Source organism: Papio anubis, chromosome 18, assembly GCF_008728515.1.
Source record: "Papio anubis isolate 15944 chromosome 18, Panubis1.0, whole genome shotgun sequence".
In the NCBI taxonomy this organism is placed as follows: domain Eukaryota; kingdom Metazoa; phylum Chordata; class Mammalia; order Primates; family Cercopithecidae; genus Papio; species Papio anubis.
Genome location: NC_044993.1, coordinates 8,818,667 through 8,846,427, shown reverse-complemented (window position 1 = coordinate 8,846,427; position 27,761 = coordinate 8,818,667). Strand labels below are relative to the sequence as shown.

General features: G+C 49.9%; 1 protein-coding gene across 1 annotated transcript in view; it reads right to left on the bottom strand.

Annotated features, from left to right (window-relative positions):
• PKD1L2 (polycystin 1 like 2) overlaps positions 1 to 27,761 on the bottom strand; it is a 108,162-nt gene that overhangs the window by 21,340 nt on the left and 59,061 nt on the right. Inside the window, exons 23-35 of the mRNA XM_031658066.1 lie at positions 27,005 to 27,198; positions 24,245 to 24,475; positions 21,612 to 21,713; positions 21,336 to 21,514; positions 19,132 to 19,278; positions 17,066 to 17,265; positions 15,515 to 15,732; positions 14,688 to 14,904; positions 11,119 to 11,347; positions 9,304 to 9,508; positions 7,276 to 7,372; positions 3,882 to 4,019; positions 761 to 946 (exon numbers count right to left, since the gene is read on the bottom strand). Of these exons, the coding sequence (XP_031513926.1) occupies positions 761 to 946; positions 3,882 to 4,019; positions 7,276 to 7,372; positions 9,304 to 9,508; positions 11,119 to 11,347; positions 14,688 to 14,904; positions 15,515 to 15,732; positions 17,066 to 17,265; positions 19,132 to 19,278; positions 21,336 to 21,514; positions 21,612 to 21,713; positions 24,245 to 24,475; positions 27,005 to 27,198 (2,343 nt within the window). The remainder of the gene's footprint in view (positions 1 to 760; positions 947 to 3,881; positions 4,020 to 7,275; positions 7,373 to 9,303; positions 9,509 to 11,118; positions 11,348 to 14,687; positions 14,905 to 15,514; positions 15,733 to 17,065; positions 17,266 to 19,131; positions 19,279 to 21,335; positions 21,515 to 21,611; positions 21,714 to 24,244; positions 24,476 to 27,004; positions 27,199 to 27,761) is intronic.

Below are 27,761 nucleotides of genomic sequence, written 5' to 3'. Positions count from 1 at the left end.
TTTCCTCCCTCCCTCCCTCCTTCCTTCCTTCCTATCTTTTTTTTTTTTTTTTTAAGACGGAGTCTCACTTTTTCACCCAGGCTGGAGTGCAATGTCATGATCTCAGCTCACTGCAACTCCTGCCTCCCAGGTTCAAGCAATTTTCCTGCCCCAGTCGCTCAAGTAACTGAGACTATAGACACGCGACAACACACCCAGCTAATTTTTGTATTTTTAGTAGAGACGGGGTTTCACCAGGTTGGCCAGGCTGGTCTCAAACTCCCGACCTCAAGTGATCTGCCCGCCTCGGCCTCCCAAGTGCTGGGATTACAGGCGTGAGCCACTGCGCCCAGCCTCTCTCTCTCTCTGTTTTTTGTTGTTGTTGTTGTTGTTGTTTTTTAAGACAGAGTCTTGCTCTGTCTCCCTGGCTGGAGTGCAGTGGCGCAGTTTTGGCTCACTGCAGGCTCTGCCTCCTGGGCTTAAGCAATCCTTCCACCTCAGCCTCCTGAGTTGCTGGGATTACAGACATGAGGCATCACACGTGGCTAATTTTTATATTTTTCGTAGAGGTAGGGTCTCGCCATGTTGCCAGGCTGGTCTCGAATTCCTGGCCTCAAGCAATCCTCCCGCCTCAGTCTCCCAAAGGGCTGGGATTACAGGTGTGAGCCACCACACTTGGCCTGGTTTTCTTACGACGCTGATGCTGACAGTGCTCTACGTCTGTTCCTAGCCGGGAGAAGGCACAAGGAGGCTGACACAGCCCCAGGGCTGCAGGACTTACCTGGGGGGTGACCATACAGCTTGCTCACGAGGGTGGTGTTGGCCCACTCGAAGAACTCTCGGAAGCCCAGCACACCTGAGAAGCCCCTGGTGAAGCTGTGCTCGAGGTGTCTGTTGAGGTGGTAGGCGCTGGGGTCCCTCTGCCCATAGGCCACGAGCAGTAGCATCCACAGGAAGCCCAGGTATGCTGGGGAGGGAGGCACAGCCCCCGGTCAGGCAGGATCCACAACTCCCACCCAGTCCAGGTCAGGAAGTGGAAAGGCTTCCTAGACCAGCCCCTTGCCCCTGTGGTGACAATGGAACCAACCTTTATAGAGGCAGCAGAGAGGAGTAAAGTCACAGACCATGGGATCTCCTGCCTGGGTCCAAATCCCAGCTCTGCCACATCTCATCCAGGCGCCCTTCACAAGTGACTCTACCCCTCCATGCCTCGCTCTCCCCATCTATGAAATGGGAATAACAATTCTGTGATGAGGGGATCAGTTACTATTAGAAAGCACTGGCCGGTGTGGTCGCTTGTGCCTGTAATCCCAGCACTTTGGGAGGCCCAGGCGGGTGGATCACTTGAGGCCAGGAGTTCAAGACCAGCCTGGCCAACATGGTGAAACCCTGTTTCTACTAAAAATACAAAAATGAGCTGGGCATTGTGGTGCACGCCTGTAATTCCAGCTACTCAGGAGGCTGAGGCAGAAGAATCGCTTGAACCTGGGAGGCAGTTGTTGCAGTGAGCTGAGATCATGCCACGGCACTCCAGCCTGGGTGGTGGAACAAGACTCCATCTCAAAAAAAAGAAAAAAAAAATAGAAGGCACATAAAGCTGTGTCTGCAGGCCGGGCACTGTGGCTCATGCCTGTAATCCCAGCACTTTGGGAGGCCGAGACTGGTAGATCACCTGAGGTCAGAAGTTCGTGACCAGCCTGGCCAACATGGTGAAACCCCCTCTCTACTAAAAATGCAAAAATTAGCCAGGTATGGTGGTGCACGCCTATAGTCCCAGCTACCTGGGAGGCTGAGTCAGGAGAATTGCTCGAACCCAGGAGGCAGAGGTTGCAGTGAGCTGAGATCGTGCCATTGCACTCCAGCCTGGGCAACAGAGCAAGACTCCATCTCAAAAAAAACCACAAAAAACAAAAAACACAAAAACAGTGTTTGCTACATTATTTCTTAAATAGCATTTTTAAAAATGGGGCACTTGCCACTTTGCATGGCTGAGGGTATGATGGTGAAGACAAACACGTTCCTGCCCCTCATGGTGCTCACCTGTCTTGTTGGAAACAGGTGAGTGTGACGTAGAGGATCTTTTAGGTGCAAATATTTAGCGTGGGAGGCTGGACATCACAATCACATGGGGGATCAGGTTCCTAGTGAACCAGAACCTCTGGTTCCCAGGCCTGGGAATCTGCATTTCAAGACCCTCCCCCTTTCCCCCAACTGTCTCAGAAGACTTGAATGGACACCAATGAGTAGGACACCATGGGGGCATGCACTACACGCTCTCTCCAAGGTCCACAGTGGGACTCAATCCCAGCGGCCCACCTAAAACCCACCTGTCAGGCACCCTCTGTCGGCTTCCTTCCCTCTCCACTGCCCTCTCTCCTCCAACCAGTGCTTTCCAGGGCCACCTCCCAAATCAGCTACTTGCACCCAAATCTGCTCTGGGAAATCCAGACTCAGAGGCTCCCTGAGGTGTGAAGGCTTTTGACCAGAGGGGCCGGGGAAGCCACGCTGCAGACACAGTGCTTAGGCTGAGATTTAAAGAATATGAGGAATTAGGCCAGGCGCGGTGGCTCACACATGTAATCCCAGCACTTTGGGAGGCCAAAGAAGGCAGATCACTTGAGGTCAGGAGTTCAAGATTAGCCTGACCATCATGGCAAAACTCCATCTCTACCAAAAAACCAAAAATTATCCGGGCATGGTGGTGTGCATTTGTGGTCCCAGCTGCTCGGGAGGCTGAGGCAGGAGAATCGCTTGAACCTGGGAGGCAGAGATTATAGTGAGCCAGGATGGTGCCACTGCACTCAAGTCTGAATGACAGAGTAAAACTGTATCTCAAAAAATAAAATTAAAAATTAAATAAAAAATTTAAAAATCTTAGGCTGGGTGCGGTGGCTCACGCCTGTAATTCCAGCACTTTGGGAGGGCGAGGCAAGTGGATCACCTGAGGTCGGGAGTTTGAAACTGGCCTGACCAACACGGAGAAACCCCGTCTCTACTAAAAAAAAAATACAAAATTAGCTGGGCATGGTGGTGCATGCCTGTACTCCCAGCTACTTGGGAGGCTGAGGCAGGAGAATTGCCTGAACCCAGGAGGCAGAGGTTGCGGTGAGCTGAGATCACGCCATTGCACTCCAGCCCAGATAACAAGAGAGAAACTCCGTCTCAAAACAAACAAAACAAAACAAAACAAAATTTAAAAATCTTTAAAAAGGCTGAACATGGTGGCTCACACCTGTAATCCCAGCATTTTGGGAGGTCAAGGCGGGCAGATCACCTGAGGTCAGGAGTTCGAGACCAGCCTGGCCAACATGGTAAAACCCTGTCTCTATTAAAAACACAAAATTTAGCTGGGTGTGGTGGCGCACACTTGTAATCCCAGCTGCTCAGGAGGCTGAAGTGAGAGAATGGCTTGAACCCCGGAGGCAGAGGTTGCAGTGAGCCGAGATTGTGTCACTGCCCTCCAGCCTAGGTGACAGAGTGAAACTCTGTCTCCAATAAATAAATAAATAAGAAGAATAAAAGGAATTAGCCAGAAGAAAAGCTGGGGAGGAGGAGTGACCAGACTCCAGGCTGATGAGATGGAACTGCCCAGGCAGAAGTCTGGGGCGAGGACGGGGTGCAGGTCCCAGGTGCTATAGAAGCCAATGTGAGGACAACGTGGGGCGCTGGAGCTGGCAGCAGGCACTTGAAGCGGGTAGAGCCACAGGAGGGGGTTTGGGTTTTGTCCTAAGGGTCATGAGGAGCCACTGAAGGATTTTAAGAGTAGGGGAGAAGCTGGAGTGTGCAGATATCCAAGGAAACTGAGGCCCAAAAGACGAGCGAGACTTATCAAAAATAGCACCGTAACGGTGTCTGTCTGTTTCAGGCTGTGCTGAGAGCCAGCGAGTTGGAAGGTTGCCTACCCAGGATTTCTCTGATGAGGGCAAATGCTTTCTGTTCCTTGAGGTGGGTGGTTTTCATCTTCTCAACGGCAGCGGTGAGAGGTGGCTGGTAGACGTCCCTGCTGCTGTTTCTTCGTGCTCGGAACAAGGCATAGGGGTCTGTGGAGGGAAGGACACCAGGACAGCCCCCAGGTGGGCAGAGGACAGGCTCTGCATTTGCAACCATGAGGCCTCTCTCTCACCCACGGCAATGGGCTCCGCGTTCTTCTTCCTCAGGAGTCGTTTCACAGCCTACCCTCCACACCTCCGTCCAGGCTTCCCCAGGGCCTAGCATCCCACGCCTCCTCCATCTGGAGGATTCTCCACAGGGAGAGCACAGAGCTGTCTTCCCCGCCCTGAAATCTTTCTGGCCCCTGCACTGCCTTCCGCGACACTCCAAATTGATGGATTCGAGGATGAGGGTGACAAATATCTCAAAGTCCTGTCATGTCTGTTACCTAGTATCTTCATTTTTTAAAATTTAATTTTAATTTTAATTTTTTTTTTTTTTTTTTTGAGACACATTTTCACTCTGTTGCCCAGGCTGGAGTGCAGTGGCACAATCTCAGCTCGCTGCAACCTCCACCTCCCAGGTTCAAACAATTCTTCTGCCCCAGCCTGCTGAGTAGCTGGGATTACAGGTACGTGCCATCATGCATGGCTAATTTTTGTATTTTTAGTAGAGATGGGGTTTCGGCATGTTTGCCAGTCTGGTCTCGAACTTCTGATCTCAAGTGATCTGCCTGCCTCAGCCTCCCAAAGTGCTGTGATTATAGGCATGAGCCACCGTGTCCAGCCTCATCAATTTAAATTAAATTTTTAAATTTTTATTTATTTTTCATTTTAAGGCCAGGCATGGCGACTCAAGTCTGTAATCCCAGCGTTTTGGGAGGCTAAGGCAGGCGGATCACCTGAGGTCAGGAGTTTGAGACCAGCCTCACCAACACGGTGAAACCCCATCTCTCCTAAAAATACAAAAATTAGCCAGATGTGGTGGTGCACACCTGTAATCCCAGCTACCCAGGAGGCTGAGACAGGAGAATCATTTTAACCCAGGAGGTGGAGGTTGCAGGGAGCTGAGACCATACATACCACTGCACTCCAGCCTGGGTAACAGAGCGAGACTCTGTCTCAAAAAATAAAAAATAAAATAAAGTAAATTAAAAAAATAAAAATAAAATGTTTTTCATTTTACTTTTTTTGTAGAGACAGGGTCTTGCTGTTTTGCCCAGGCTGGAGTACAGTGGTGCAATCACAGCTCACTGCAGCCTTGACCTCCTCGGGCTCAGGCAATCCTCCCATATCAGCCTCTTGACTAGCTGGGATTACATGCATGCACCACCATGTCTGGCTATTTTTTGTATTTTTTGTAGAGAAGGGGTTTCCTCATGTTGCCCAGGCTAGTCTCAAACTCCTGAATTCGAGTAATCTGCCCACATCAGTCTCCCAAAGTGCTGGGATTACAGACATGAGTCCCTGGGCCTTGCCTCCTGTTCTTTCGAAACAGGCTGGGCACAGTGGCTCATGTCTGTAATCTCAGCCCTTTGGGAGGCCGAGGCGGGAGGATCACTTGAGGTCAGAAGTTCGAGACCAGCCTGGCCAACACGGCAAAACCCCGTCTTTACTAAAAATAAAAAAAAATAGCTGGGCATGGTGGTGGGTGCCTGTAATCCCAGCTACTCAGGAGGCTGAGGCAGGAAAATCGCTTGAATCCGGGAAGTGGAGGTTGTAGTGAGCTGAGATCACGTCACTGCACTCCAGCCTGGGCAACAGAGCGAGACTCCATTACACACACACACACACACACACACACACACACACACACATCATAAAACAGATCATCATTCTCCTATGTAAAGCCCTCCCACATCCCAGCCTTGCCCCAACTCCTATAAGGCCCTGTCAACCTGCTGCCAACCTCCTCTACCCTCATCTCTAACCATTCTCCCCCACCCCCAACTCAACATGCTCCAGACACACTGTCAATGGTTGTTATAAAATGATTGCAATAAAATGACACCACTGTCCCACCTCAGGGCCTTCGCAGGTGCTCAGTGTGCAGTCCTTCCCGTCCCCCATTCTCAGCAGAGAGGCTAGGCACCACTGCTGCAGAGAGGCCCACCCTCTCTTGATCTGCCCCAGCCCTGTGTCTCCCCATAATTCACACTTATATGTCTACTTGTGCATTTACGTGGTTGATGCCATCTCCCCAAATGGCCTGTTCATTCCAAAGGCAGCAACCTGTCCCCTGCAATCACTGCTGTGTTGGCAGGGACTGGGGTTGGAAGTGGGGATTGACTTTAAATGGGCAAGAAAGAACCTTTTGGGGTGACAAAGCTGTTCTAAATGTGAATTGCAGTGATGGTTACATAACCCTATACATTTACTGAAATCAACAAATTGTGCACTTACATTGGGTGAATTTTATGTAAATTATATTCCCAAGCCATCACAAGGCCTGGCCAGCAGCCAGTGCTCCTGAGGACTTGCCAAAGGGGTGACTGAATGAATATTTAATGGTCTGGAGCCTGGCATCTCTGTGGAGAATTGAGAAGATTTTAATGGACCTCTTGGATCTGCAAATCTAAAACGCTGCCCTGGAATGGAACAATGTTGGCCCTGAAGAGGCAGCCGCACGGCACTGTGAGGCACCTGCATGGCATTTGGTTTGTTTGTTTCTATTTTATGTTCCCTGAAAGTCAAGACCATTGCCTCAATGATTCCACACTGATTCAGTTTTATTTGCATGTTTGTTTTGTAATTATTGTCACCACCCTTGGGAAATTTGGTTCAGAAGTGAGAAGTCAGGCTGGGAGGTTGGGGACTGGCCAGTGGCCTCCTAGAGCAGGGGTCAGTGTCTGTATTCCAACAAACCTCTATTTACAAAAACAGGCAGCAGGTGAGATATGCCCCGCTGGCTGCAGTTTGCAGAGTTTTGTCCTAAAATTCTTAATTTACGGCTACTTTCTGCAGCCCATCTGTAAACCGATTCTTGTTTTAGTTTCTGTTCTAAAGCTCAGGGCCCTGCGTCTCGGAGAAGAAAGCTGCTTGCTTGGAATTACACAGAGAAGGACCGCCCATGTGTCCAGCTTTGTCCCTGAGGCACGTCTTCTAGGTGGCAGGTCATACTTGGGTGTCAGGGAGAAATGCCAGGGAAGGAAGAAACAAAGATACTCAGGAGACGATGGAGTCACTTTTTTCCTGGCTCTTTTGGGGATGACTCACAAACTGGGGGTGAAAGGCTGATGGGGAACAAAGGTCTGGTGAGCTGGCCCAAGGCCCAGGACCCCTGACAGGCTGCAATTTGCAGGGCTCACTGAGCCTCATCAGGGCCACAGCTGGCCAGACCCTGCCTCCAGCCACTGAGGCACATTACCTGGGCCCAGCAGATGTCCTGGCAGCGGGGCCACAGTATCCTCCTCGTCGTCCACTCTCTTCAAGACCAGTGCAAAGAAAGCAGCAAATCCCAGCACCTGAAAAATACCCAGGGAGATCCTCAAGCCCACACTGGTAACTCTCAACCCCTCATCTGCAAGGGCGCAGGGCTTGGGGCCATGTTTGTGTGTCGGGGAGGGCCCTGCACTTTGGGGGAATGCAGCTCCCTTCTCCAGAGACCGGAGGTGATCACGAAGCTGGAGCGCAAGGCCTTGGCTCCCAGACCAGACGGGGGCTGGTCAGTCCTAGAACTCCCCTGAGCCTTCCCACCTGCTGCTGCTCACCTGCCTGAGGGGTCTCTGATCTCTCTGCAAGGAGAATTGCTCTCCCCCTGGGCTTCACCTGCTCGTTCCCTTTCCTCCAATATTAAATAATGTGCGCAGGTGCATGGTCTCAGCTGCAAGGCCTCAGCCACGTGATCTCTGCATCTGCTCTGCACAAACACAGGAGGATCCTGTGGTTCGGTTGGGGAACAGAAAGGCTCAGGATGCACCCCTGTTTTTAGCAGCCTGCGAACCTAGTGCTGAGGGTAGGTATCAGACGTTTTTGAGTCTTATGATAAAGGCTGTTCAGGGAAGAATGGGGGACCAGCAGGGATTTGGCAACGTCCCAAAGGGGTAAAGATTAACTTTTTTTTTTTTTTGAGATGGAGTCTCGCTCTGCTGCCCTGGCTGGAGTGCAATGGCTCACTGCAACCTCCACCTCCCGGGTATAAGCGATTCTCCTGCCTCAGCCTCCCTAGTGGTTGGGATTACAGGCACCCACCACCATGCTTGACTAATTTTGTAATTTTTTTTTTTGAGATGGAGTTTCACTCTTGTTGCCCAGACTGGCGTGCAACGGTGCGATCTCAGCTCACTGCAACCTCTGCCTCCCAGGTTCAAGTGATTCTCCTGCCTCAGCCTCCCGAGTAGCTGGGATTACAGGTATGCACCACCACACCTGGCTAGCTTTGTATTTTTAGTACAGACAGGGTTTCTCCATGTTGGTCAGGTTGGTCTTGAACTCCTGACCTCAGGTGATCCACCCACCTCGGCCTCCCAAAGTGCTGGGATTACAGGCGTGAGCCACCGTGCCCGACCAAGATTCGTTTTAAGTATCTCCTCCTTTCTGTGGCTTCCCCTACACCCCAACCGAGTATCTCTTCCCCCTCGGGGTTTCCCAGGGATTGCCCACTGCCCGACTCCTTCCAAGGGAAACCGTGCCCCTGGCCTCCTTTGCTCCATGCCTAGATTTAGGATTTCTTTCTTTCTTCTTTCCACCATACCAGGCTGACAGATCTCCAGGAGCTGGTCTCATGGGAGTTGCCCGACCAGGGATTTTTTTTTTCTTTTTTCTTTTTTTTTTTTTTTTTTTGAAACAGGGTCTTGCTCTGTCGCCCAGGCTGGAGTTTAGTGGCGCAATCACAGCTCACTGCAGCCTGAAACTCCTGGTCTCAAGCAATCCTACCACCTCAGCCTCCCAAAGTACTAGGATTACAGGTGTTGAGCCACCATGCCGAGCCAGAATTTCTTCAACTCTAACATGTTCTTTTGTCTAATTTTACATCTCAGGAATAGGAGTGTAGCTTCTAACTGAGGCACATATATAATGACTTGGTGTTTTTTCCAAAGGGAAAGTTCCTTTAAATTGCTGTCTTTTCCTTGCAAGCAGACTCAGAAAAAGAAAGAGAAAAAAAAATGAATAACTAACTACATAAATTGTTGTTGTCTTGTCTCAAGATCAAATGGATCTTAACATTGAGGAAATAGGGTCTTATTTATATGTATACATGTGGTCTAGGGCAAGTGTAGCCTAGGGTAATATGAAAGGGTTATTTTTCCTGCCCTGGGCCTGCACAGAGGGGGTGCTCCAGGTTCATTTGTTGAATATATAAATACAGGAATGGAAGCCCAGGGACAAGACTGCTGGTGGAAGGGAAAGGATGGGGGAAGAGGAGGAGGGCAGGTGCCTGGGGCAGGGTCCTGACCTTCAGGGGCTGGGTGACGAACACGCTCTCCACGAAGGAGACGGCTATGGAGATGAGCCACCTGAGGGAGCTGGCCCTCCCGTAGTGCAGGCCATACAGCATGGTGAAGAAGGCTGCCACGCCACTGGTGGCCGCCACCAAGAGCCAGCCCACCAGGATGCACCACCAGGGCAGGCCTTGAGGGGGTTTGCTCACCCGTAGAGCGCTGCAAAGGAGGTGGACGTACATAGTTAGGGTGGCCACACCCCCAGGCAAGCTCAAGGTCACACCCCACACTACCCCCATCAGCATGACCTTGGCCAAGTTCCTGGACCTCTCAGACCCTCTGTTTCCTTCTCTAATCTATACCTATCTCAAAGGGCTATGCCATAGTCTATGGAGTAAAAGCAGTTACATTTATTCAGTGCTTAGTAGGGGCAAGTCCCCGCACTAAAGGCTATACACAGATTTGCTCTGTTATTGCTCAGGGCAAGCCTAACCATATAATTTTGTTTTAAGTTTTATTAAGAAAATTTCTCGGCTGGGCGCAGTGGCTCATGTTTGTAATCCCAGCACATTGGGAGGCCAAGTAGGGCGGATCACAAGGTCAGGAGTTCAAGACCAGCCTGGCCAACATGGCAAAACCCCGTCTCTACTAAAAATACAAAAATTAGCTGGGCGTGGTGGTGGGCACCTGTAATCCCAGCTACTTGGGAGGCTGAGGCAGGAGAATTGCTTGAACCCGGGAGGCAGAGGTTGCAATGAGCTGAGATCTTGCCATTGCAATCCAGTCCGGGTGACAAGAACAAGACTCTGTCTCAAAAAAAAAAAAAAAAAAAAAAGAAAGAAAAAAAATTTCTCATCATACAAAAATTAGTGAGCACAGTAAACATCCAGGTGCTCATTAGCTGGCAACCACCATCACCCCTTGTCATACTTATTTCATCTGCCCCCCAGCCCTGTTTTGTTTTTGTTTTTGGCTGGAAAATTTCAACATAAACTCCAGACATAATACAAAATAATTCCTAATCACTTCAGACTGCATCTCAAAAGTGGCATTTTTGCCAGGCGTGGTGGCTCATGCCTGTAATCCCAGCACTTTGGGAGGCTGAGGCAGGTGGATCACTTGAGGTCAGGAGTTTGAGACCAGCCTGGCCAAAGCAGTGAAACCCCATCTCTACTAAAAGTACAAACTTTAGTTGGGCATGGTGGTGTGCACCCGTAATCCCAGGTACTCAGGGAGGCTGAGGCAGGAGAATCGCTTGAACCCGTGGGGCAGAGGTTGCAGTGAGCCGAGATCACGCCATTGCATTCCAGCCTGAGTGACAGAGCAAGACTCTGTCTCAAAAAAAAAAAAAAAAAAAAAAGAAGCCATTTTTCTTACTGAATTATGATACTGTTTTCCCACAACAAAATTAACAGTAATTTTTAAATGTCATCTAGTAACCTGTCTGTATTCAAAGTTCACTGGTTATCTTAAAAAATGCATTTTAAGTTTGAATCAAGAGATAGGCATTATCATTCCCATTTTACAGATGAGGAAACTAAGTCTGAGAAGTTGAGGAGCTGGTCTAAGAGTGAAGTGCACAGATAGGAAATAGCCCATATGAACACTGTTGTAACTGTAAAGTGTGGTACAAAGGGCCCTGAGTGCCTTCCAGCAAATAGCCCTGTTCAAACCCGGGCTCCCTGAATGTGTGCAGGAATCCTGCATTGTCTCTGCCTGGGGACATCTGGGTGGACATCCTTCCAAAGTTGTTCAGAATGGCGTTTCCAGAGGGCCCCAGGCTGGGGCACCCACTCGGCACCCACTCGGCACCCAGGGAAGTGGATTACCTGGCATGTGCAGGGGCCCAGGTGCCCGGCTGTACCCCCAGGCAGCCCTTCAGGGTCTGTAGCTGCCTGAGGGCCCGGGCATGGCTGTGGTGCTGGGGGAAGCCTCGGGGCCCCACCAGCCGCAGCCCTTGCTCCACGTGTTCCAGCTGAAGGTACAGACACTGCCTGTAGGTGCTGTCCTTCCAGGGGCCACTCCCTGCCACCTTGGGCTTGGGACACTGCGTTTTCTCTGGAGGACAAAGGAGAAAGCAATCAGCTCGTGCTGAGTCAAGAGCAAACCAGCTGCAATACAAACAACAGCTAGGTGTGGCAGCATGTGCAGGTGGGCCCGGCTACTCAGGAGGCTGAGGCAGGAGGATCGCTGGAGCCCAGGAGGTCGAGGCTGGGTATTAAAAATGGTAGTAAAAAAAAAAAGTGAGCTATGATGGCACCACTTCACTCCAGCCTGTGCAACAAAGCCAGACCCTGTCTCTCAACAAAACAAACACACCTCCCGCCACAAAACGCAACAGTAACAGTACCAGCCTCTGGGTATGAAAGACTTGCTACGTGCCAAGCCCTGAGAAATCTGAGGTTCAAAGAGACGGAGTAAGGTTTTAGGGTCACACAGCCAGTTAGGATTTGATGTTTCTCTTTTAGATTTTTTATCAGAGACATTCTGAAAATTTCCCTACACATCAAGAGAACAGAGGAGAATCCCACACTCATCACTCCAGCTACCACAATGACCAACATTTGGCCAATCTTGGTCATCTCTTTTCTTCCCCTGGGTTGTTGGTTTTTTTTTGCAATGAAGTCTCACTCTGTCTCCCCAGCTGGAGTGTGGCAGTGTTATCTCAGCTCACTGCAACCTCCGCCTCCTAGGTTCCAGTGATTCTCCTGACTCGGCCTCCCGAGTAACTGGGATTACAGGCACCCACCACTACACCCAGCTAAAAAAGTCACTTTTTAAATATCAGATCTCACTCTGATTAATTGGACTCTGCAAGTGGCAAGCAGCTAAAACTGCATTTTGGTTACAGTCGGGTATATGCATCTCCAGCACTGACTCAGATTAGGTTGGGGTGTTGGGTAAATGGCTATGGTGAGGTCAACTCCTACCTTCCTCTGACTCACAGCCTCCTCTCTCACCCTTCTGACCTGGGGCTCCCTCACTGAAGCCTCAGCTGAAGATTCCAAGTCAACACTTTATTTTGCAAGGCTTCTGCTAATGTTTCTGAAAGACAACATCACTGCCAATCATAACACCACTTACTGAATACCTGCTTTGTGTCAGGCTGGGATCTAAATAGTTTACATGTCTTATGATCTTACTCAGCCCTCACAATAAGCCAACGAGCTAGGTGGATCAATACCCCTATTTTATTTTTTATTTTTTTTACTTTGAGACACAGTCTCACTCTGTCTACCCAGGCTGGAATGCAGTGGTGCGACACTGGCTCACTGCAATCTCTGCCTCCCAGGCTCAGGCGATCCTCCCATCTCAGCCTCCCAAGTAGCTAGAATTACAGGCATGGGCCACCATGCCCAGCTAATTTTTAACACTCCCTCCTTTTTTTTTTTAATTTTTTTTTTTTTTTTGAGACAGGAGTCTTGCTCTGTCGCCCAGGCTAGAGTGTAGTGGTGCAATCTCAGATCACTGTAACCTCCACCTCCCAGGTTCAAGTGATTCTCCTGCCTCAGCCTCCCGAGTAGCTGGGACTACCAGCATGTGCCACCACACCCAGCTAATTTTTGTATTTTTAGTAGAGATGGGGTTTTGTCATGTTGACCAGGCTGGTCTTGAACTCCTGACCCCAGGTGATCTGCTCACCTTGGCCTCCCAAAGTGCTGGGATTACAGGCGTGAGCCACCGTACCCGGCCAACACTCCTATTTTCTAAGGGAAGAAATGAAGTCTCAGAGAGGTTGAGCAACTTGTTTAAAGTTGCACTGCTGCTATCGCAGCTGGGAGATCCCAAGGTTCTGGCCGACTCCAAAGTTCATGTTCTTAAGGTCCAGTGTGTCCAGCTATGAATGCCAAAACCCCCAAACTCAAGGTCAAGCATCTAGTGGAAGTCGAGTCCTGCAGGGATGACCTCCATAAGCAGCCCAAACCCAGTTCTCTGGGGCAAATTCTTTTTTTTTTTTTTTGAGATAGAGTCTTGGTCTGTCACCCAGGCTGGGGTGCAGTGATGCGATCTCAGCTCACTGTTGCCTACACCTCCCAGGTTCAAGTGATTCTCTGCCTCAGCCTCTCGAGTAGCTGGGACTACAGGTGCATGTCACTCTATCGGGGTGGGGCCAAGAATTATGAATTCAAATTGCTTCTTCTATAAGCCACACTTTTGTGTTCTAAACAAGGTTTAGATAGTGGCCACCCTTGTGTATTAAAAATAGTAGCATTCTAAACCCGCACAACTATCCTCCATGTTCCAGAGAACATTTCCATCAGTGTAGAAAGTTCTATCGTATGGCACTGGTCTAAATGGGAGGATGGACAGGAAAGAGGCAGGAAGGGAACAAGAAGACTAGTTGAAACTGGAATAATATGCCATGCATACATTTGTTTAGTGAAAACAAAACAATGTTACTGGGTTCTAGCTGGATATTGTTGCCAAAAGCTCTGAATTTGAGATCTGTTATCTCTGCCAAACAGACTAAGGAGTGTTAGAGAGGCATTAAAGACACAGTCACACAAAACTGAGACTTTCTCCCATTTTTTAGAGCTAGGGTCTTGCTCTATCACCCAAGCTGGGGTGCAGTGACACTTGTAACCTCAAACCAGCTCGCTGTAACCTCCAACTCCTGGGATCAAGGGATCCTCCTACCTCAGCCTTCCAGATAGCTGGGACTACAGGTGCCCATTGAGATGGAGTCTTGCTCTGTTGCCCAGGCTGGAGTGCAATGCTGCGATCTTGGCTCACTGCAACTTCCACCTCCTGGGTTCAAGTGATTCTTCTGCCTCAACCTCCCAAGTAGCTAGGATTACAAACGTGTACCATCACGCCCAGCTAATTTTTGTATTTTTAGTAGAGATGAGGTTTTACCATGTTGGGCAGGCTGGTCTCGAACTCCTGACCTCAAGTGATCTGCCCACCTTGGTCTCCCAAAGTGCTGGGAATACAGGCGTGAGCCACCGTGCTTGGCTAACACCTGGTTAATTTTTAAACTTTTTGTAGAGACACGTCTCCCTATGTTGCCAAGGCCGGTCTCAAATTCCTGGCCTCAAGCAATCCGCCCGCCTCAGCCTCCTAAAGTGCTGGGATTAGAGGCATGAGCCAGTGCTCCCAGCCCTTGACTTAATTAGGAGGACTGAAAACGAATAGAGAAAGGAATAACTTTTCCAGTCTGCAATTCCATGTTCTTTAATGGTTTTTGCTGCCCTGACCGTGGTCTTGTGTCCTGCCCCACACATTCAGGCACGGATCGAGTTCAGCTTTGCACCCCAGCACTCTAAAGAAGGCACTGAGGTGTCAAGAACGGGGGTCATCTGTCCATGGCCACACAACCGGCTAGTGGCCCCTTTGCTGTGTCTCTACCCAGCTCTAAAATGCAGCTTCTCTTGGCACAGACATGTCCAGGGCTTACCTTTCATTTGTGATGACCCCACAGTGAGTGTTACGGGGTCCTCTCTCATTTTGGCTTCCTCCCAGAACACCTGCCCTGATGTGTTCTGTGGACAAATGACATCTTCCACCAAGGCCAGGAGACTGTTGATGTCCATCCAGTTCACTGAGTCCCAGCCTGAGGAGGGGTATGGCAGCTTGAGGGCTTTGAAGAGGGAGCTGACAATCCTTGACACATCCTGGTGGGGAAAGGGGCCACAAGCCAAGGTGAGGGGTGCAGCACAGGAGTCAAGAGCACACACCCTGGGCCTGGCAACCTGTGTAGGGAGCCCTGCTTTGCCCATTGAGATGTGAGAGTGACCTCCCTGAGCTTCCATTCGTCAGCTCTTAAATCCCTCTTCTACGGTTTGAACTCATTCCAGGCTGTACTCCAAAGCAGGGCAGACAGTAGGTGCTCAATGAAAGCTTATTGAATGCATGAATGAGAGCGGGGAGTTCTGTCCATGGGCTTCCAGCCTGGGAGTCTACCATGAAGCCATAATTCTTTGCACATAGTAGATACTCAAAAAGTGTGTGTGTGTATGTGTGTGTGCACATGTGTATGTACGTGTCTGTGTGTCTCTGTGTGTGTGTGCATGTATGCATATGTGCACCTGTGTGTGTGTGTGCATGTGTGTACAGATGCATGGGTGCATGCATGTTGCATGTGTATGTGTGTTTTCAGTTGATGAATTTTGGCATCTCATGCTGTCGGGCAACACAGGGCTGCTGGGCCTCAAGCCCCAGGCCTCACCCCGACTTCCGCTGAGGCTAGAGCACCCCCCACACTAGCTGAGGTTGAGGACCTGCCTTGGTCACTGTCTCAGGTGTCAGAAGGCCGTCCTCCATGGGCTGTGGGGAGGGAGTCAGTTTGGGGGACCCCTGGTCCCGTTTCTCAGTGTTCTGCTCCTTAGCGACCCGGGGACGGGCGTTCCGAAAGATCTGAACAATCAGGAGGTTGATGGGGAACATGAGGATAGAGCTCTCCAGGCCAATCATCACCTCCTGCCAGGTGAATTCAATTTTACCTGGGGAAAGGGAAGGAACAGGTCAAAGGGAGAGGCCACCACCCAGAGCCCAGTCCCATCTGCCCTTTGTGGAAGGTGGCTGTGCACTGAAGGGTTAACCCTGCCCAACGCCAGGGAGGTCACCGCTCAGCCCTTGGAAGGTCCTGACTGCTAAGAATGTCTTTGTTTCCCTGGGGTCTTGGGACACACTGGATGGTTTGTGCTAACGATGAGATTTATGGTGGGGGCCTAGACCATATGGTGTCAGCTTGACCTCTAGAGGGGCTGGATGTGAAGGCCAGCCATGTGGGTGTCAGTCATGCCTATATGTTGGAGCCCCAGTAAAAGTTCCAAATAGTGGCTGGGCATGGCGGCTCATGCCTGTAATCCCAGCACTTTGGGAGTCCGGGGTGGGTGGATTAACTGAGGGCAGGAGTTTGAGACCAGCCTGGCCAACATGAGGAAACCCCGTCTCTATTAAAAATACAAAAATTAGCTGGGCATGGTGGTGGGCTCCTGTAATCCCAGCTACTCGGGAGGCTGAGGCAGGAGAATTGCTTGAACTCGGGAGGCGGAGGTTGCAGTGAGCCGAGATTGTACCACTGCATTCCAGCTTGGATGACAAGAGCAAAACTCTGTCTCAAAAAAAAAAAAAAATTCTGAATTGCAAGGCTGGAGTGAGTCCCCCTGGTTGGCAATACTCCATGTGCACTGTCACACATCGTCAGGAGAAGTCAGCACCATCCACAACGCCACTGGGAGAGGATGCTGGAAGCTCTGTGCCTGGTCTCTCCTGGCCCCTGTTCCATGTGTCCCTTCCCTTTGCTGGTTTTAATCTGTATCCTTTCTGTGTTTTTTGTTTGTTTGTTTGTTTTGTTTTGTTTTTGAGATAGAGTTTTGCATTTTTTTGCTCAGGCTGGAGGGCAATGGCGAGCTCTCAGCTCACTGCAATCTCTGCCTCCCAGGTTTAAGTGATTTTCCTGCCTCAGCCTCTTGAATAGCTGGAACCACAGGTGTGCACCACCACACCTGGCTAATTTTGTATTTTTAGTGGAGACGGGGTTTCACCATGTTGGCCAGGCTGGTCTCAAACTCCCGACCTCAGTTGATTCACCTGCCTTGGCCTCCCAGAGTGCTGGGATTACAGGCGAGAGCTACTGCACCCAGCTGTATCCTTTCGCTGTCTGTCCAGTAAACCGTAACTATAAGGACGATGGGTTCTGTGAGTCCTGCTAGTGGATCACTGAACTGGAGGGTGGTCTTGGGGACTCTGGAATGGCAGTGGCATTGCTGGAGCAGTGAAGGCTCAGGTCCACCAGCCACTAGCCCTGACCTCCGTGACACTGGGAATTACCCAAGTCCATCTTTTGCTCAGCCGGGTCCTTGGGGACCCCCCAGAACATGATGCTGGTCAGCATGGTGCACAGCAGCAGGGAGAAGCAGCAGGACACCCTCTGGACGCGGGTGAAGCTGCTGCGAGCACAGCGGCTGAAGATGGAATACCAGATGTGTCCATCCTGGAAGCCCGCGGAAGTCTTCATGAAAAACAGGTGGCTGCAGGCAGGCAGGGAGAAAGGGACAGGCGTTTAGGGAGACAGGAATGGGGGAAACCGGTCTCTGTGGCTCATTCTTGGGATGAGAAGGAGGAAGAGAGGCAGAGATTTGTTTCTTAGATTATTCACACTTTTTTTTTTTTTTTTTTTTTTTAGATGGTGTCTTGCTCTGTCACCCAGGCTGGAGTGCAATGGCACGGTCTCGGCTCACTGCAACCTCTGCCTCCCAGATTCAAGCGAGTTTCCTGCCTCAGCCTCCCAGGTAGCTGGGATTATAGGTGCCCACCACCACGCCTGGCTAATTTTTTTTATTTTTAGTAGAGATGGAATTTCTCCATATTGGTCAGACTGGTCTCCCACTCCTGACCTTAAGTGATCTGCCTGCCTTGGCCTCCCAAAGTGCTGGGATTACAGGTGTGAGCCACCACGCCTGGCCACATTTTTTTTAGATGGAGTCTTGCTCTGTCGCCAGGCAGGAGTGCAGTGGCGCGGTCTTGGCTCACTGCAACCTCCGCCTCTGGGGTTCAAGCAATTCTCCTGCCTCATCCTCCCGAGTATCTGGGACTACAGGCGTGTGCCACCATACCCAGCTAATTTATTTTATTTTAATTTTTTTCTGTATTTTTAGTGGAGACAGGGTATCTACTACTATGTTGGCCAGGATGGTCTTGATCTCTTGACCTCATGATCCGCCCACCTCGGCCTCCCAAAGTCCTGGTATTACAGGCATGTGCCACTGAGCCTGGCCCCCTGGTTTTTTTTTTTAGTAGAAGAAACACAGCACCATAGCAGCATCACTTAGAGTTAACAAGGAAGGCTCTGGAAGTTAGATTAGAATCCCAGACAGCCCTCTTCCCAGCTGTGTGACCTCGGGCAAGTTACTTTGTTTTTTCTACCTTAGATGACTTGTCTATAAATTAGGGCAAGTAATAAAAGAAGCTACCTCACTGGATTGTTGAAAGGATTAAAAGTGATAATTTTGTAAAGCGTTCAATCAGTGTTAGCATTGTTATTTTTGCTATAATTTTAATATAATAATATAGCTAAAATACTATTAGTTTTGTTACAGTTAGATCATTGGAGTACAGTGGTTAAAAATCCCAGGCATGACAGAGTGCAGTGGCTCATGTCTGTAATCCCAGGACTTTAGCAGGGCAAGGAGAAAGGGTTGTTTGTGGTCAGGAGTTTGAGAATAGCCTGACCAATGTGGTGAAACCATCTCTAATAAAAGTACAAAAATTAGCCAGGCGTGGTGGCATGTGCGTGTAATCTCAGCTACTTGAGTGACCGAAGCAGAAGAATCGCTTGAACTTAGGAGGCAGAGGTCACAGTGAGCCAATATTGTGCCACTGTACTCCAGCCTGGGTGACAGAGTAAGACTCTGCTAAAAAAAAAAAAAAAAAAAAAATCCCAGGCACAGCCAAGCACAGTGGCTCATGACTGTAACCCCAAAAGTTTGGGAGGCTGATACAGGAGGATCCCTTGAGCCCAGGAGTTTGAGACCAGTCTGGGCAATATGGTGAAATCCTATCTCTACAAAAACAGTTGGGCATGGTGGTGTATTTCTATAGTTCCAGCTACTCAGGAGGCTGAGGTGGGGGGATCTCTTGAGCCCAGAAGGCTGAGACCAGCCTAGGCAACATAGCAAGGACTTGTCTCTACTTTAAAAAAAAAAAAAAAAAAGCGAGGCACCGTGGTGCATGCCTGTAGTCCCAGCTGCTTGAGAGGCTGAGGTGAGAGGATCGCTTGATCCAGGGGGGTCGAGGTTGCAGTGAGCTGTGATCGTGCCACTGCACTCCAGCCTGGGTGGCGGAACGAGACCTTATCTCAAAAATAAAGAAAATAAAAATAAAGAAAAATAAAGTACCTGAATTGTTTTCTGTCTTGCTCCGTGGCCACAGGAAACACCTTGTCGAGGACACAATCTCCAACATTGATGGACAGCCAGGAGTTGCAGAGGAAATACCACTTCCGGTCCATCGCCAGGTCATAGACCAGCACCCGGCTCACATACCTGGATAAGGGACCCATGGTTTTTAGGATAAGGTGGAGCAGGGGAGGAGGCTTCCTTGCACATCACCAAGGTAACAGCTTTGCAAACATGAACCCAAAGAACAAGAGCTCCTCAAAAAAAGAAACCATATTTTTCTTTGTTCTTGGTGCCTTAATCAAAATTGGCCTCGCATGAGGAGTTCAGCTACTGTAGAGAGCCAGCTCTGGGAAGCTGCCATGTTTCCACAAAGACGCTGCAAAATGGTGCATTTGGAGACCATTAACCTGTACACATGGCACCAAGCTCAAGGTCAGCATCCAGGCATGAGCAAGTAAAGCCAAATTGTCTAAAGTGTATGATGTATGTGTTCAGGCAGGTGCAGGCTAGAGTATGCAGAACATGGTCCTCTCTGGCGTTTCTTTCTTTCTTTTTTTAAATTTTAGACAGAATCTGGCTCTGTCACCCAGGCTGGAGTGCAATGGAGTGATCTTGGCTCACCGTAACTTCCACCTCCCACGTTCAAGTGATTCTCCTGCCTCAGCCTCCCGGATAGCTGGGACTACAGTTATACACCACCACACCCGGCTAATTTTGTATTTTTAGTAGAGATGGGGTTTCTTCATGTTGGTCATGCTGGTGTCAAACTCCTGACTTCAGGTGATCCACTCACCTCAGCCTCTCAAAGTGCTGGGATTACAGGCGTGAGCCACCGTGCTCACCAGCCTCCTCTCTTGCGTTTCTAACCAAAGAACCACCATCTTTCTTGGGCTGAGGACTTTGTGGGTATCATCAAACCTGATTTAGGTCTTTGAGGTATGGGGAAGAATTGACATTATCTTGCCTATCCTGTGATGTCAGATCGAGCAGCGGTTTTCCCTGTTGCTACATAGCCAACAAGAACAGCAACGATGGCTGGGTGTAGTGACTCACGTCTGTCATCCCAGCACTCTGGGAGGCCAAGGCGGGCGGATCACTTGAGGTCATGAGTTCGAAACCAGCCTGGCCAACATGGGGAAACCTCATCTCTACTAAAAATACAAAAAATAAATAAATAAAAATTAGCTGGGCATGGTGGCGCATGCCTGTAATCCCAGCTACTCAGGAGGCAGAGGCAGGAGAATCACTTGAACCCAGGAAGCAGAGGCTGTGGTGAGCGGAGATTGTGCCACTGTACTACCAGCCTGGGTGACAGAGTGAGACTCTGCCTCAAAACAAAACAAAACAAAACAAAACAAAACAACCGTAATGATAGCAACAGCCACTCTTCACTGAGCATTAACTATATAGTGGGGGCTATGCTAAGATGCTCTTGACATGCATTTTCTCATTTCAGGAAGGGCAGCCCTGTAAGAATGCAAAAGCCACCTCTGTCAAGGTCACAGGCTCTTCTGCGGCAGGTGAGATCCAGTGATGCAGTGCCTACAGAGATGAAGACCTGGGTGTTTCAACCCAATGTGGGACAGCTCCATAGCTGCCCAGTGATGGACCGCACTGCTGTTGGGCTGCATCACAGCTCAACTTTTCTGCCATTCTGCCTCCTTCCCTCCTTTCCCAGGTGCTGGTCCCAGGGCCCTGTAATAAATACCCTGTGTATGCAACTCCATCTCAGAGCCTGCTTCCCGGGAGCAACCTACAGTGGCCGCACTTAAGATATTAATGCTTAGTCCCGTAGGTGAATTCAAGTGCTATTGTTTTTCTAAAGCCGCCAGCTACTGACGGGTGGTCAGACTGGACACCACTCATCTGGGTCTCTGATTTTGGCCTCAGAATGGGGAGAACCTTGCTCCAAACTTGCCAGCTGTGTGACCTTGGGCAAGTCACAGGTTGATGCTGCAAAAGGGACAAGGGTGGGGCTAGCACTGAAGGTGAGGCTGGCTGTCCTTCTAGCTACTGATCCAGTTTGTGTGGACCATGAACCAGTGGGCTTTTCTGACCCTGGGTTTCCTCATCTGTGAAACAGAGATCATTCTATGTGTCTTGCAGAGGCTTGTGAAGATCAGGAAGGAGGCAAATGTCCAGTGCCCAGCCCTGGGCCTGGCACTTGGTAGGTTCTCATGGTTTGTCTGCCCCCAGCTCACCAGGATGGCCGGTCCCCTGAGTTGTCATGCCACAGCCGGAGGCTCCGCAGTTCCCCCAGGGGGAACAGGGTGGAGAGAAGGAAGGCATCCACTGCTCCTCGCTCAAAAACCGGAGTGTCGGGATCAGACAGGTGGTGGGGTTCACTCTCTCCATCCAGGCCATACAGGGTGACAGTCACCTGAAATCCAGAGACTAGGAGTGGGCAACTCCACAGTGGCATAGCAGGGCTGGGTGGGACGTGCTGATCAATCAGTGGATCTTGCATGGGCAGGTACCTTTGAGGACGTGGCTGCCCCTCGTCGGTGTCCTGTGTAGACTGTCACCAGGTAGTGGTACTGAGCAAAGGGATCATTGTCTTCCAGCACTGTAACCTTCACCTGAAGAGAAGGGCAGCATTAGGAAGGCCTTACTCAGTGGGTTCCTGCATCACCCACCAGCCAAGAAGGAGCTGACGATTCGTGACAATCATGAGTTGGGCAAAGCAAAATTACATGTGCCATTTATTCATCCCCTCGGGTGAGAACTGTTCTTCATAAAAGCAGGGTTTCAAGTGCAAAACACTGGGAAAATAAAAACGTGAAGTACGTTCTTTTCTTCCTCCTGTTTTGTTTTGTTTTGTTTTGAGACAGGATCTCGCTCTGTTGCCCAGGCTGGAGTACAGTGGCATGATCTTAGTCACTGCAACCTCCGGCTCCCAGGTTCAAGTGATTCTCCTGCCTCAGCCTCCAGAGTAGCTGGGACTACAGGCGTGCGCCACCATGCCTGGCTAATTTTTGTATTGTAGTTAGAGACAGGTTTCACCATGTTGGCCAGGCTGGTCTGAAACTTCTGACCTCAAGTGATCCGCCTGCCTAAGCCTCCCAAAGTGCTGGGATTACAGGCGTGAGCCACCACGTCCGGCCCCAAAGTACATTCTTTATGAGATATGACCCCCATGTAGTTAAATTGGAAATGAACTTGATAAGCTGAGAATATTGAATGTTTGACCTGGTGAACTGTACAAACTCTGTACACAATGTATGATTTCTCATAACATTTGTAACCAGGTGGTGTTTCTGAGGGAATTTTAAAGAAATGAAACGTTAAGATAGTTTAGCAACAAATGAACTCATGGAGATAGAGAGTAGAATGATGGTCACCAGAGGCTGGGAAAGGTAGCGGGGGCTGGAATCAGGGGAAAGACGAGGTGGTTAATGGGTACAAAAATTAGAAAGAATGAATACGATGTAGGCCAGGTGCAGTGGCTTATGCTTGTAATCCCAGCACTTTGGGAGGCTGAGGCAGGTGGATCACTTGAGGTTAGGAGTTAGAGACCAGCCTGACCAATGTGGTGAAACCCTGTCTCTACCAAAAACACAAAAATTAGCTGGACATGGTGGCTGGTGCCTGTAGTCCCAGCTACTCGGGAGGCTGAGGCAGGAAATTGCTTGAATCCGGGAGGCGGAAGTTGCAGTGAGCAGAGATCATGTCACTGCACTCCAGCCTGGGTGACAGAGCAAGACTCCCTCTCAGAAAAAAAAAAAAAAAAAATGAATGAATAAGATGAATAAGATCTAGTATTTGATAGCACAACAGGGTGACTGTAGTCAATAATAACTGTACATTTAAAAATCACTAAAAGAGTATAATTGGGTTGTTTTGTAACACAAAGGATAAATGCTCAAGGACATGGATACCCCAATTACCCCAATGTGATTATGACACACTGCATGCCTGTATCAAAATGTCCCATATACCTCATACATATATATATGCCTACCATGTACCCATAAGAATTAAAAAATTTTTTTAAGAATTTGGCAAAAAGAAAATAAAAAGAAATTAGCCAGAGTTGGCCAGAGGCTATAGTCAACTCCAAGATTCGCCATCCAGATCCCCTCCCACGGAGGGTTCATTGCTTCAGTTGATGGGGTCAAAAATGCAACAGCTACCTCTGTTGAGATTGTGCCCCCTTGGGGCAGCCAGCACCCAATGACCAATTGGCAGAGTGTCTGGGTGTGGTCAAGACCTGGGCATCTCAACTCGACTTGGGACAGCTCCGGTGCTCCCCAGGAGCTGGGCCGCGCTGTCACTGGGCTGCATCACAGCTCAGCTTCTTTCTCTGCCCATGCTGCCTCCTTCCCTCCCTTCCCAGGTGCAGGTCCCAAGCCCCCTTACTACACACCCTGCACACTCTGCATGCTCAACTTTGACTCGGAGTCTGCTTCCCGGGAACCAACCTACAGCAGAGGCACTTCAAGTATTAATGCTTTATCCCTTGGGTGAATCAAAGACAGTAGTATCAATGCTGAAACTATTATCTTATTAAATTTAACTCACATGAAATTCTGAGTGATGTTGCTTCACGGGAAGGGGTGGGAACGGAGAGACTTTCAGAGCTCTGTGACAATGCAACCTTGCATTCATTCATTACCTCTTCTTCAGATAGCCATAAATATTGGCTGAAGTCCTACTATGTATGTGTCAGGCATACTGCATATATTGGAATTTTTTTTTTTTTTTTTTTTTTTTTTGAGATGAAGTCTTGTTCTGTTGTCCAGACTGGAGGGCAGTAGCATAATCTCGGCTCACTGCAACCTCCACCTCCCGGTTTCAAGCGATTCTCCTGCCTCAGCCTCCTGAGTAGCTGGGACTACAGGTGCCCACTACCACGCCCGACTAATTTTTGTATTTTTAGTAGAGATGGGGTTTCATCATGTTGGCCAGCCTGGTCTTGAACGCCTGACCACAGATGATCTGTCTGCCTTGGCCTCCCAAAGTGCTGGGATTACAGGTGTAAGCCACCATGCCCGGCTGGAAAAAATCTTAAGTAGACAAATACACTCTTCCCGTGACGCCTAACATTATTTGAAAACAATGGAGTTTTCCCCAGGATGGTGTACACAGCACCAGTGGTTCTCAGCCTCACCTTGGCTTGATCCTGAGCGTCCTTCCTCCTCGCCCAGATCACCACCAGCACGTAGACCACACACAGGCAGCCCACCGTGGTCACAACCACAGGGTTGTCCTCGAAGGTGGCAAAGAGCTCAGCAGTCTGGTGGATGTCAATGGCATTGGGCATCACCAGGAATGTGCTTCCGAAGAAGGTGAGGTGGTTGCAGAGGCAGTGTGTCTGGTAGGAGCTGGTCCGAGGCCCCACCTGCAACCCATAAAGGGGCCATCAGTGGAGACACTCGGGAAGCTCAACCCCGGCTTGCTGGAGCTCAAGGGAGAACGGTATTCCCTTTGAAGGGTGCACACTATATTGGTGTGTGGAGTGGGAAGACCGCTGGGAGACCAGCTTCAAAAGCCCCTTTTGATCTTTTTTTTTCTTTTTCTTTTTCTTTTTTTGAGACAGAGTCTCACTCTGTCGCCAGGCTGGAGTGTAGTGGAGAGATCTTGGCTCACTGCAATTTCTGCCTCCTGGGTTGAAGCAATTCTCCTGCCTTAGCCTCCCAAGTAGCTGGGATTACAGGCATGCACCACCACACCCAGCTAATTTTTTTCATATTTTTAGTAGAGACGGAGTTTCACCATGTTAGCCAGGATGGTCTCAATCTCCTGATCCCGTGATCTGCCTGCCTCAGCCTCCTGAAGTGCTGGGATTACAGGAGTGAGCCACTGTGCCTGGACAATATTTTCTGTTTAATTAAAATATGCAAATAATATTATTTATAATATTTTTGTATCTATCATTCTCAGTGGACAACTGTGTATATGCTGCCAGTCTGCTTTGCCTTTTTTTTTTCTTCTTCTTCTTCTGAGACAATATCTCACTCTGTCGCCCAGGCTGGAGTGCAGTGACACAATCTCGGCTCACTGCTGCAACCTCTGCCTCCTGGCTTCAAGCAATTCTCATGCCTCAGCCTCCCAAAAAGCTGAGATTGCAGGCATGCACCACCACACCTGGTTAATTTTGGTATTTTTAGTAGAGATGGGGTTTCGCCATGTTGGTCAGGATGGTCTCAATCTCCTGATCTCAAGTGATCTGCCTGCCTCCGCCTCCCAAAGTGCTGGGATTGCAGGCTTGCACCACAGCGTGGTTCACATCTGCAATACGAGCTTCTTGGGAGGCTGAAGCACAAGAATTGCTTGAACCCCAGAGGCAAAGGTTGCAATGAGCTGAGATCACACCACCGCACTCCAGCCTGGGCGACAGAGTGAGACCGTGTCTCAAAAAAATACATACATATTGCAAGTAAATTTGAGATCCCCTTTGTCCCTCATCCCCTATAGGCAACCATGATCACAAATTTGGCATTCACCCCTATGGTCTACCTGATGCTCATTCACAGGACAAATATTTGTGGGGTGCTAATTCTACGTCCAGCAACAGGCTAGGTGCTGAGAGGACACTGGTGTGACTAACTCATCCAGTTTGCCAGGGCCTTTCCCGTTTTTCACACGGAAAGTCCTGAGTCCCAGGAGCTCCTGCAGTCCTGGGCAAGCTGGGACCGTTGGTCAGCTTATGCCGAAAAGCAAAATAAGCTGGCAGAACCACAGGAAGAGAAAGAGAAGGACGCAGGTTTGAGTCCTAAGCTGGCATCTCAGCACCAGGAAGGTGTGATGACACTTGGGCAGGTGGTGCCAGACAACATGGCCGGGCAGGAAGAGGATGGGAGTGAACCAGGGCAGGGGCTGCCATCTGTGCCCGTGCTTCACACCCACGTGGCCACCCCCAATCCCCCGGGAGCTCGCAATCACCCCCTAGGGGCATCTGGTGGATAAAGAAGATGTTTGGTTTGTTTGTTTGTGACAGTCTTGCTCTGTCGCCCAGGCTGGAGTGCAGTGGCATTATCTAGGCTCACTGCAACCTCTGCCTCCTGGGTTCAAGCAAGTCTCCTGCCTCAGCCTCCTGAGTAGCTGGGACTACAGGTGCCCACCACCACACCTGGCTAACTTCTGTATCTTTAGTAGAAATGGGGTTTCACCACGTTGGCCAGGCTGCTCTTAAACTCCTGACCTCAGGTGATCTGCCTGCCTCAGCCCCCCAAAGTACTGGGATTACAGGCTTGAGCCACTGCACCTGGCCCTAGATGTTAAGATTTGGGACTAGTCAGTTGAGTTTCCTGAGCCTTTGTTTTGTTCCCTGTAAAATGAGAGTCACAACTATCTTGCAGATGATTGTGCAGATTTGATGAGCCGATGCAAGCAAAGCATGGAGCCCTGCACCTGGCACAGAACTAAGGACTGAGCTATGAGTTCATTCCCTCAGATTGACACCCTGGCCTCCCTTAACAACCTAGAGGCAGCAGGGAGTCCTGAGTCATTCATCGCCTGGGTCAATGACCATTTGTTCTCAGTGGTGAACAAAGCACATTGTTTCTGTCTCACTGGGGGCTCCCAGTGGACGGAGGGAGACAGACGTCATTTAAATGATCTCATGCGTAGAGGTGAAATGACCTCTCTGTTAAGTGCTATGGATGAAGAGCACTGGGGTTAGACGCTATGGATGTGTGTGCTCTGGAGTTCACAATAGGAAATCAGACTCAGGGAGTTAAGAACAGTTTTCTCCAGGAAACAATGCTTAGGCTGAAGCAAGGATGAGGCAGGTATCCCAGGCACCAGGAACAGGAAAGGCCCCATGGAGAGGCACAAGATGCTGCGCCAGAGGCAGCAAAAGGGGACCCTCCACGAGCTGGGCACAGCCCACCAAGCCGCCCCATCTCCTTCACTTCTCTGTCCTTACCTGGCACCCTGAGTCGTCCCAAGCCTCCTGGACCTCATCCCAGAACACACAGTGAGACAGGAAGGTGGTGATGCCCACTGTGAGGTCCCTGCCGGGGACTGGCTCCAGGTCAGACTCAGGGACCACAGTCAAATAGTAGACCCCTTCTCCAAAACGCAGGTCCTGTGGGCTCAGGATCCACGTGGGCAGCTCATCTGTAGGACAGGGGGTTCCAGGTCAGCCTGAAGCCTCCTTGAGATGGGTGTTAAGATCATGGGAGAGGGTGACTGAGGCCACTTGGCAGGAAAGCAGACCCGGCTGGTTTTGCCCCCACCCCCGACGTCCTAGGAACACTTTCTCCTCCTGAGACCAGGAGCATAGAAGAAGGGGCACTCCCCAATCGGGGTGCATGGCTGACTCAGAAAGACAACGGCTCAAACACAGATTCTGCTCCTTACTGGCTGTATGATCTCAGACCAGTTCCTTTTCCTTAACCTCTTTGTTCTTATCTGGAAGTAGAGTTTTTGTTTTGTTTTGTTTTGTTTTGTTTTCAGACAGTCTTGCTTTGTCATCCAGGCTGGAGTGCAGTGGCGTGATCTCAGCTCACTGTAAACTTTGCCTCCTGGGTTCAAGCTATTCTTGTGCCTCAGCCTCCCGAGTACCTGGGATTACAGGTGTACGCCACCTCACCCAGCTACTTTTTGTATTTGCAGTAGATACGGGGTTTCGCCATGTTGGCCAGGCTGGTCCTGAACTCCTGACCTCAAGTCATCTGCCC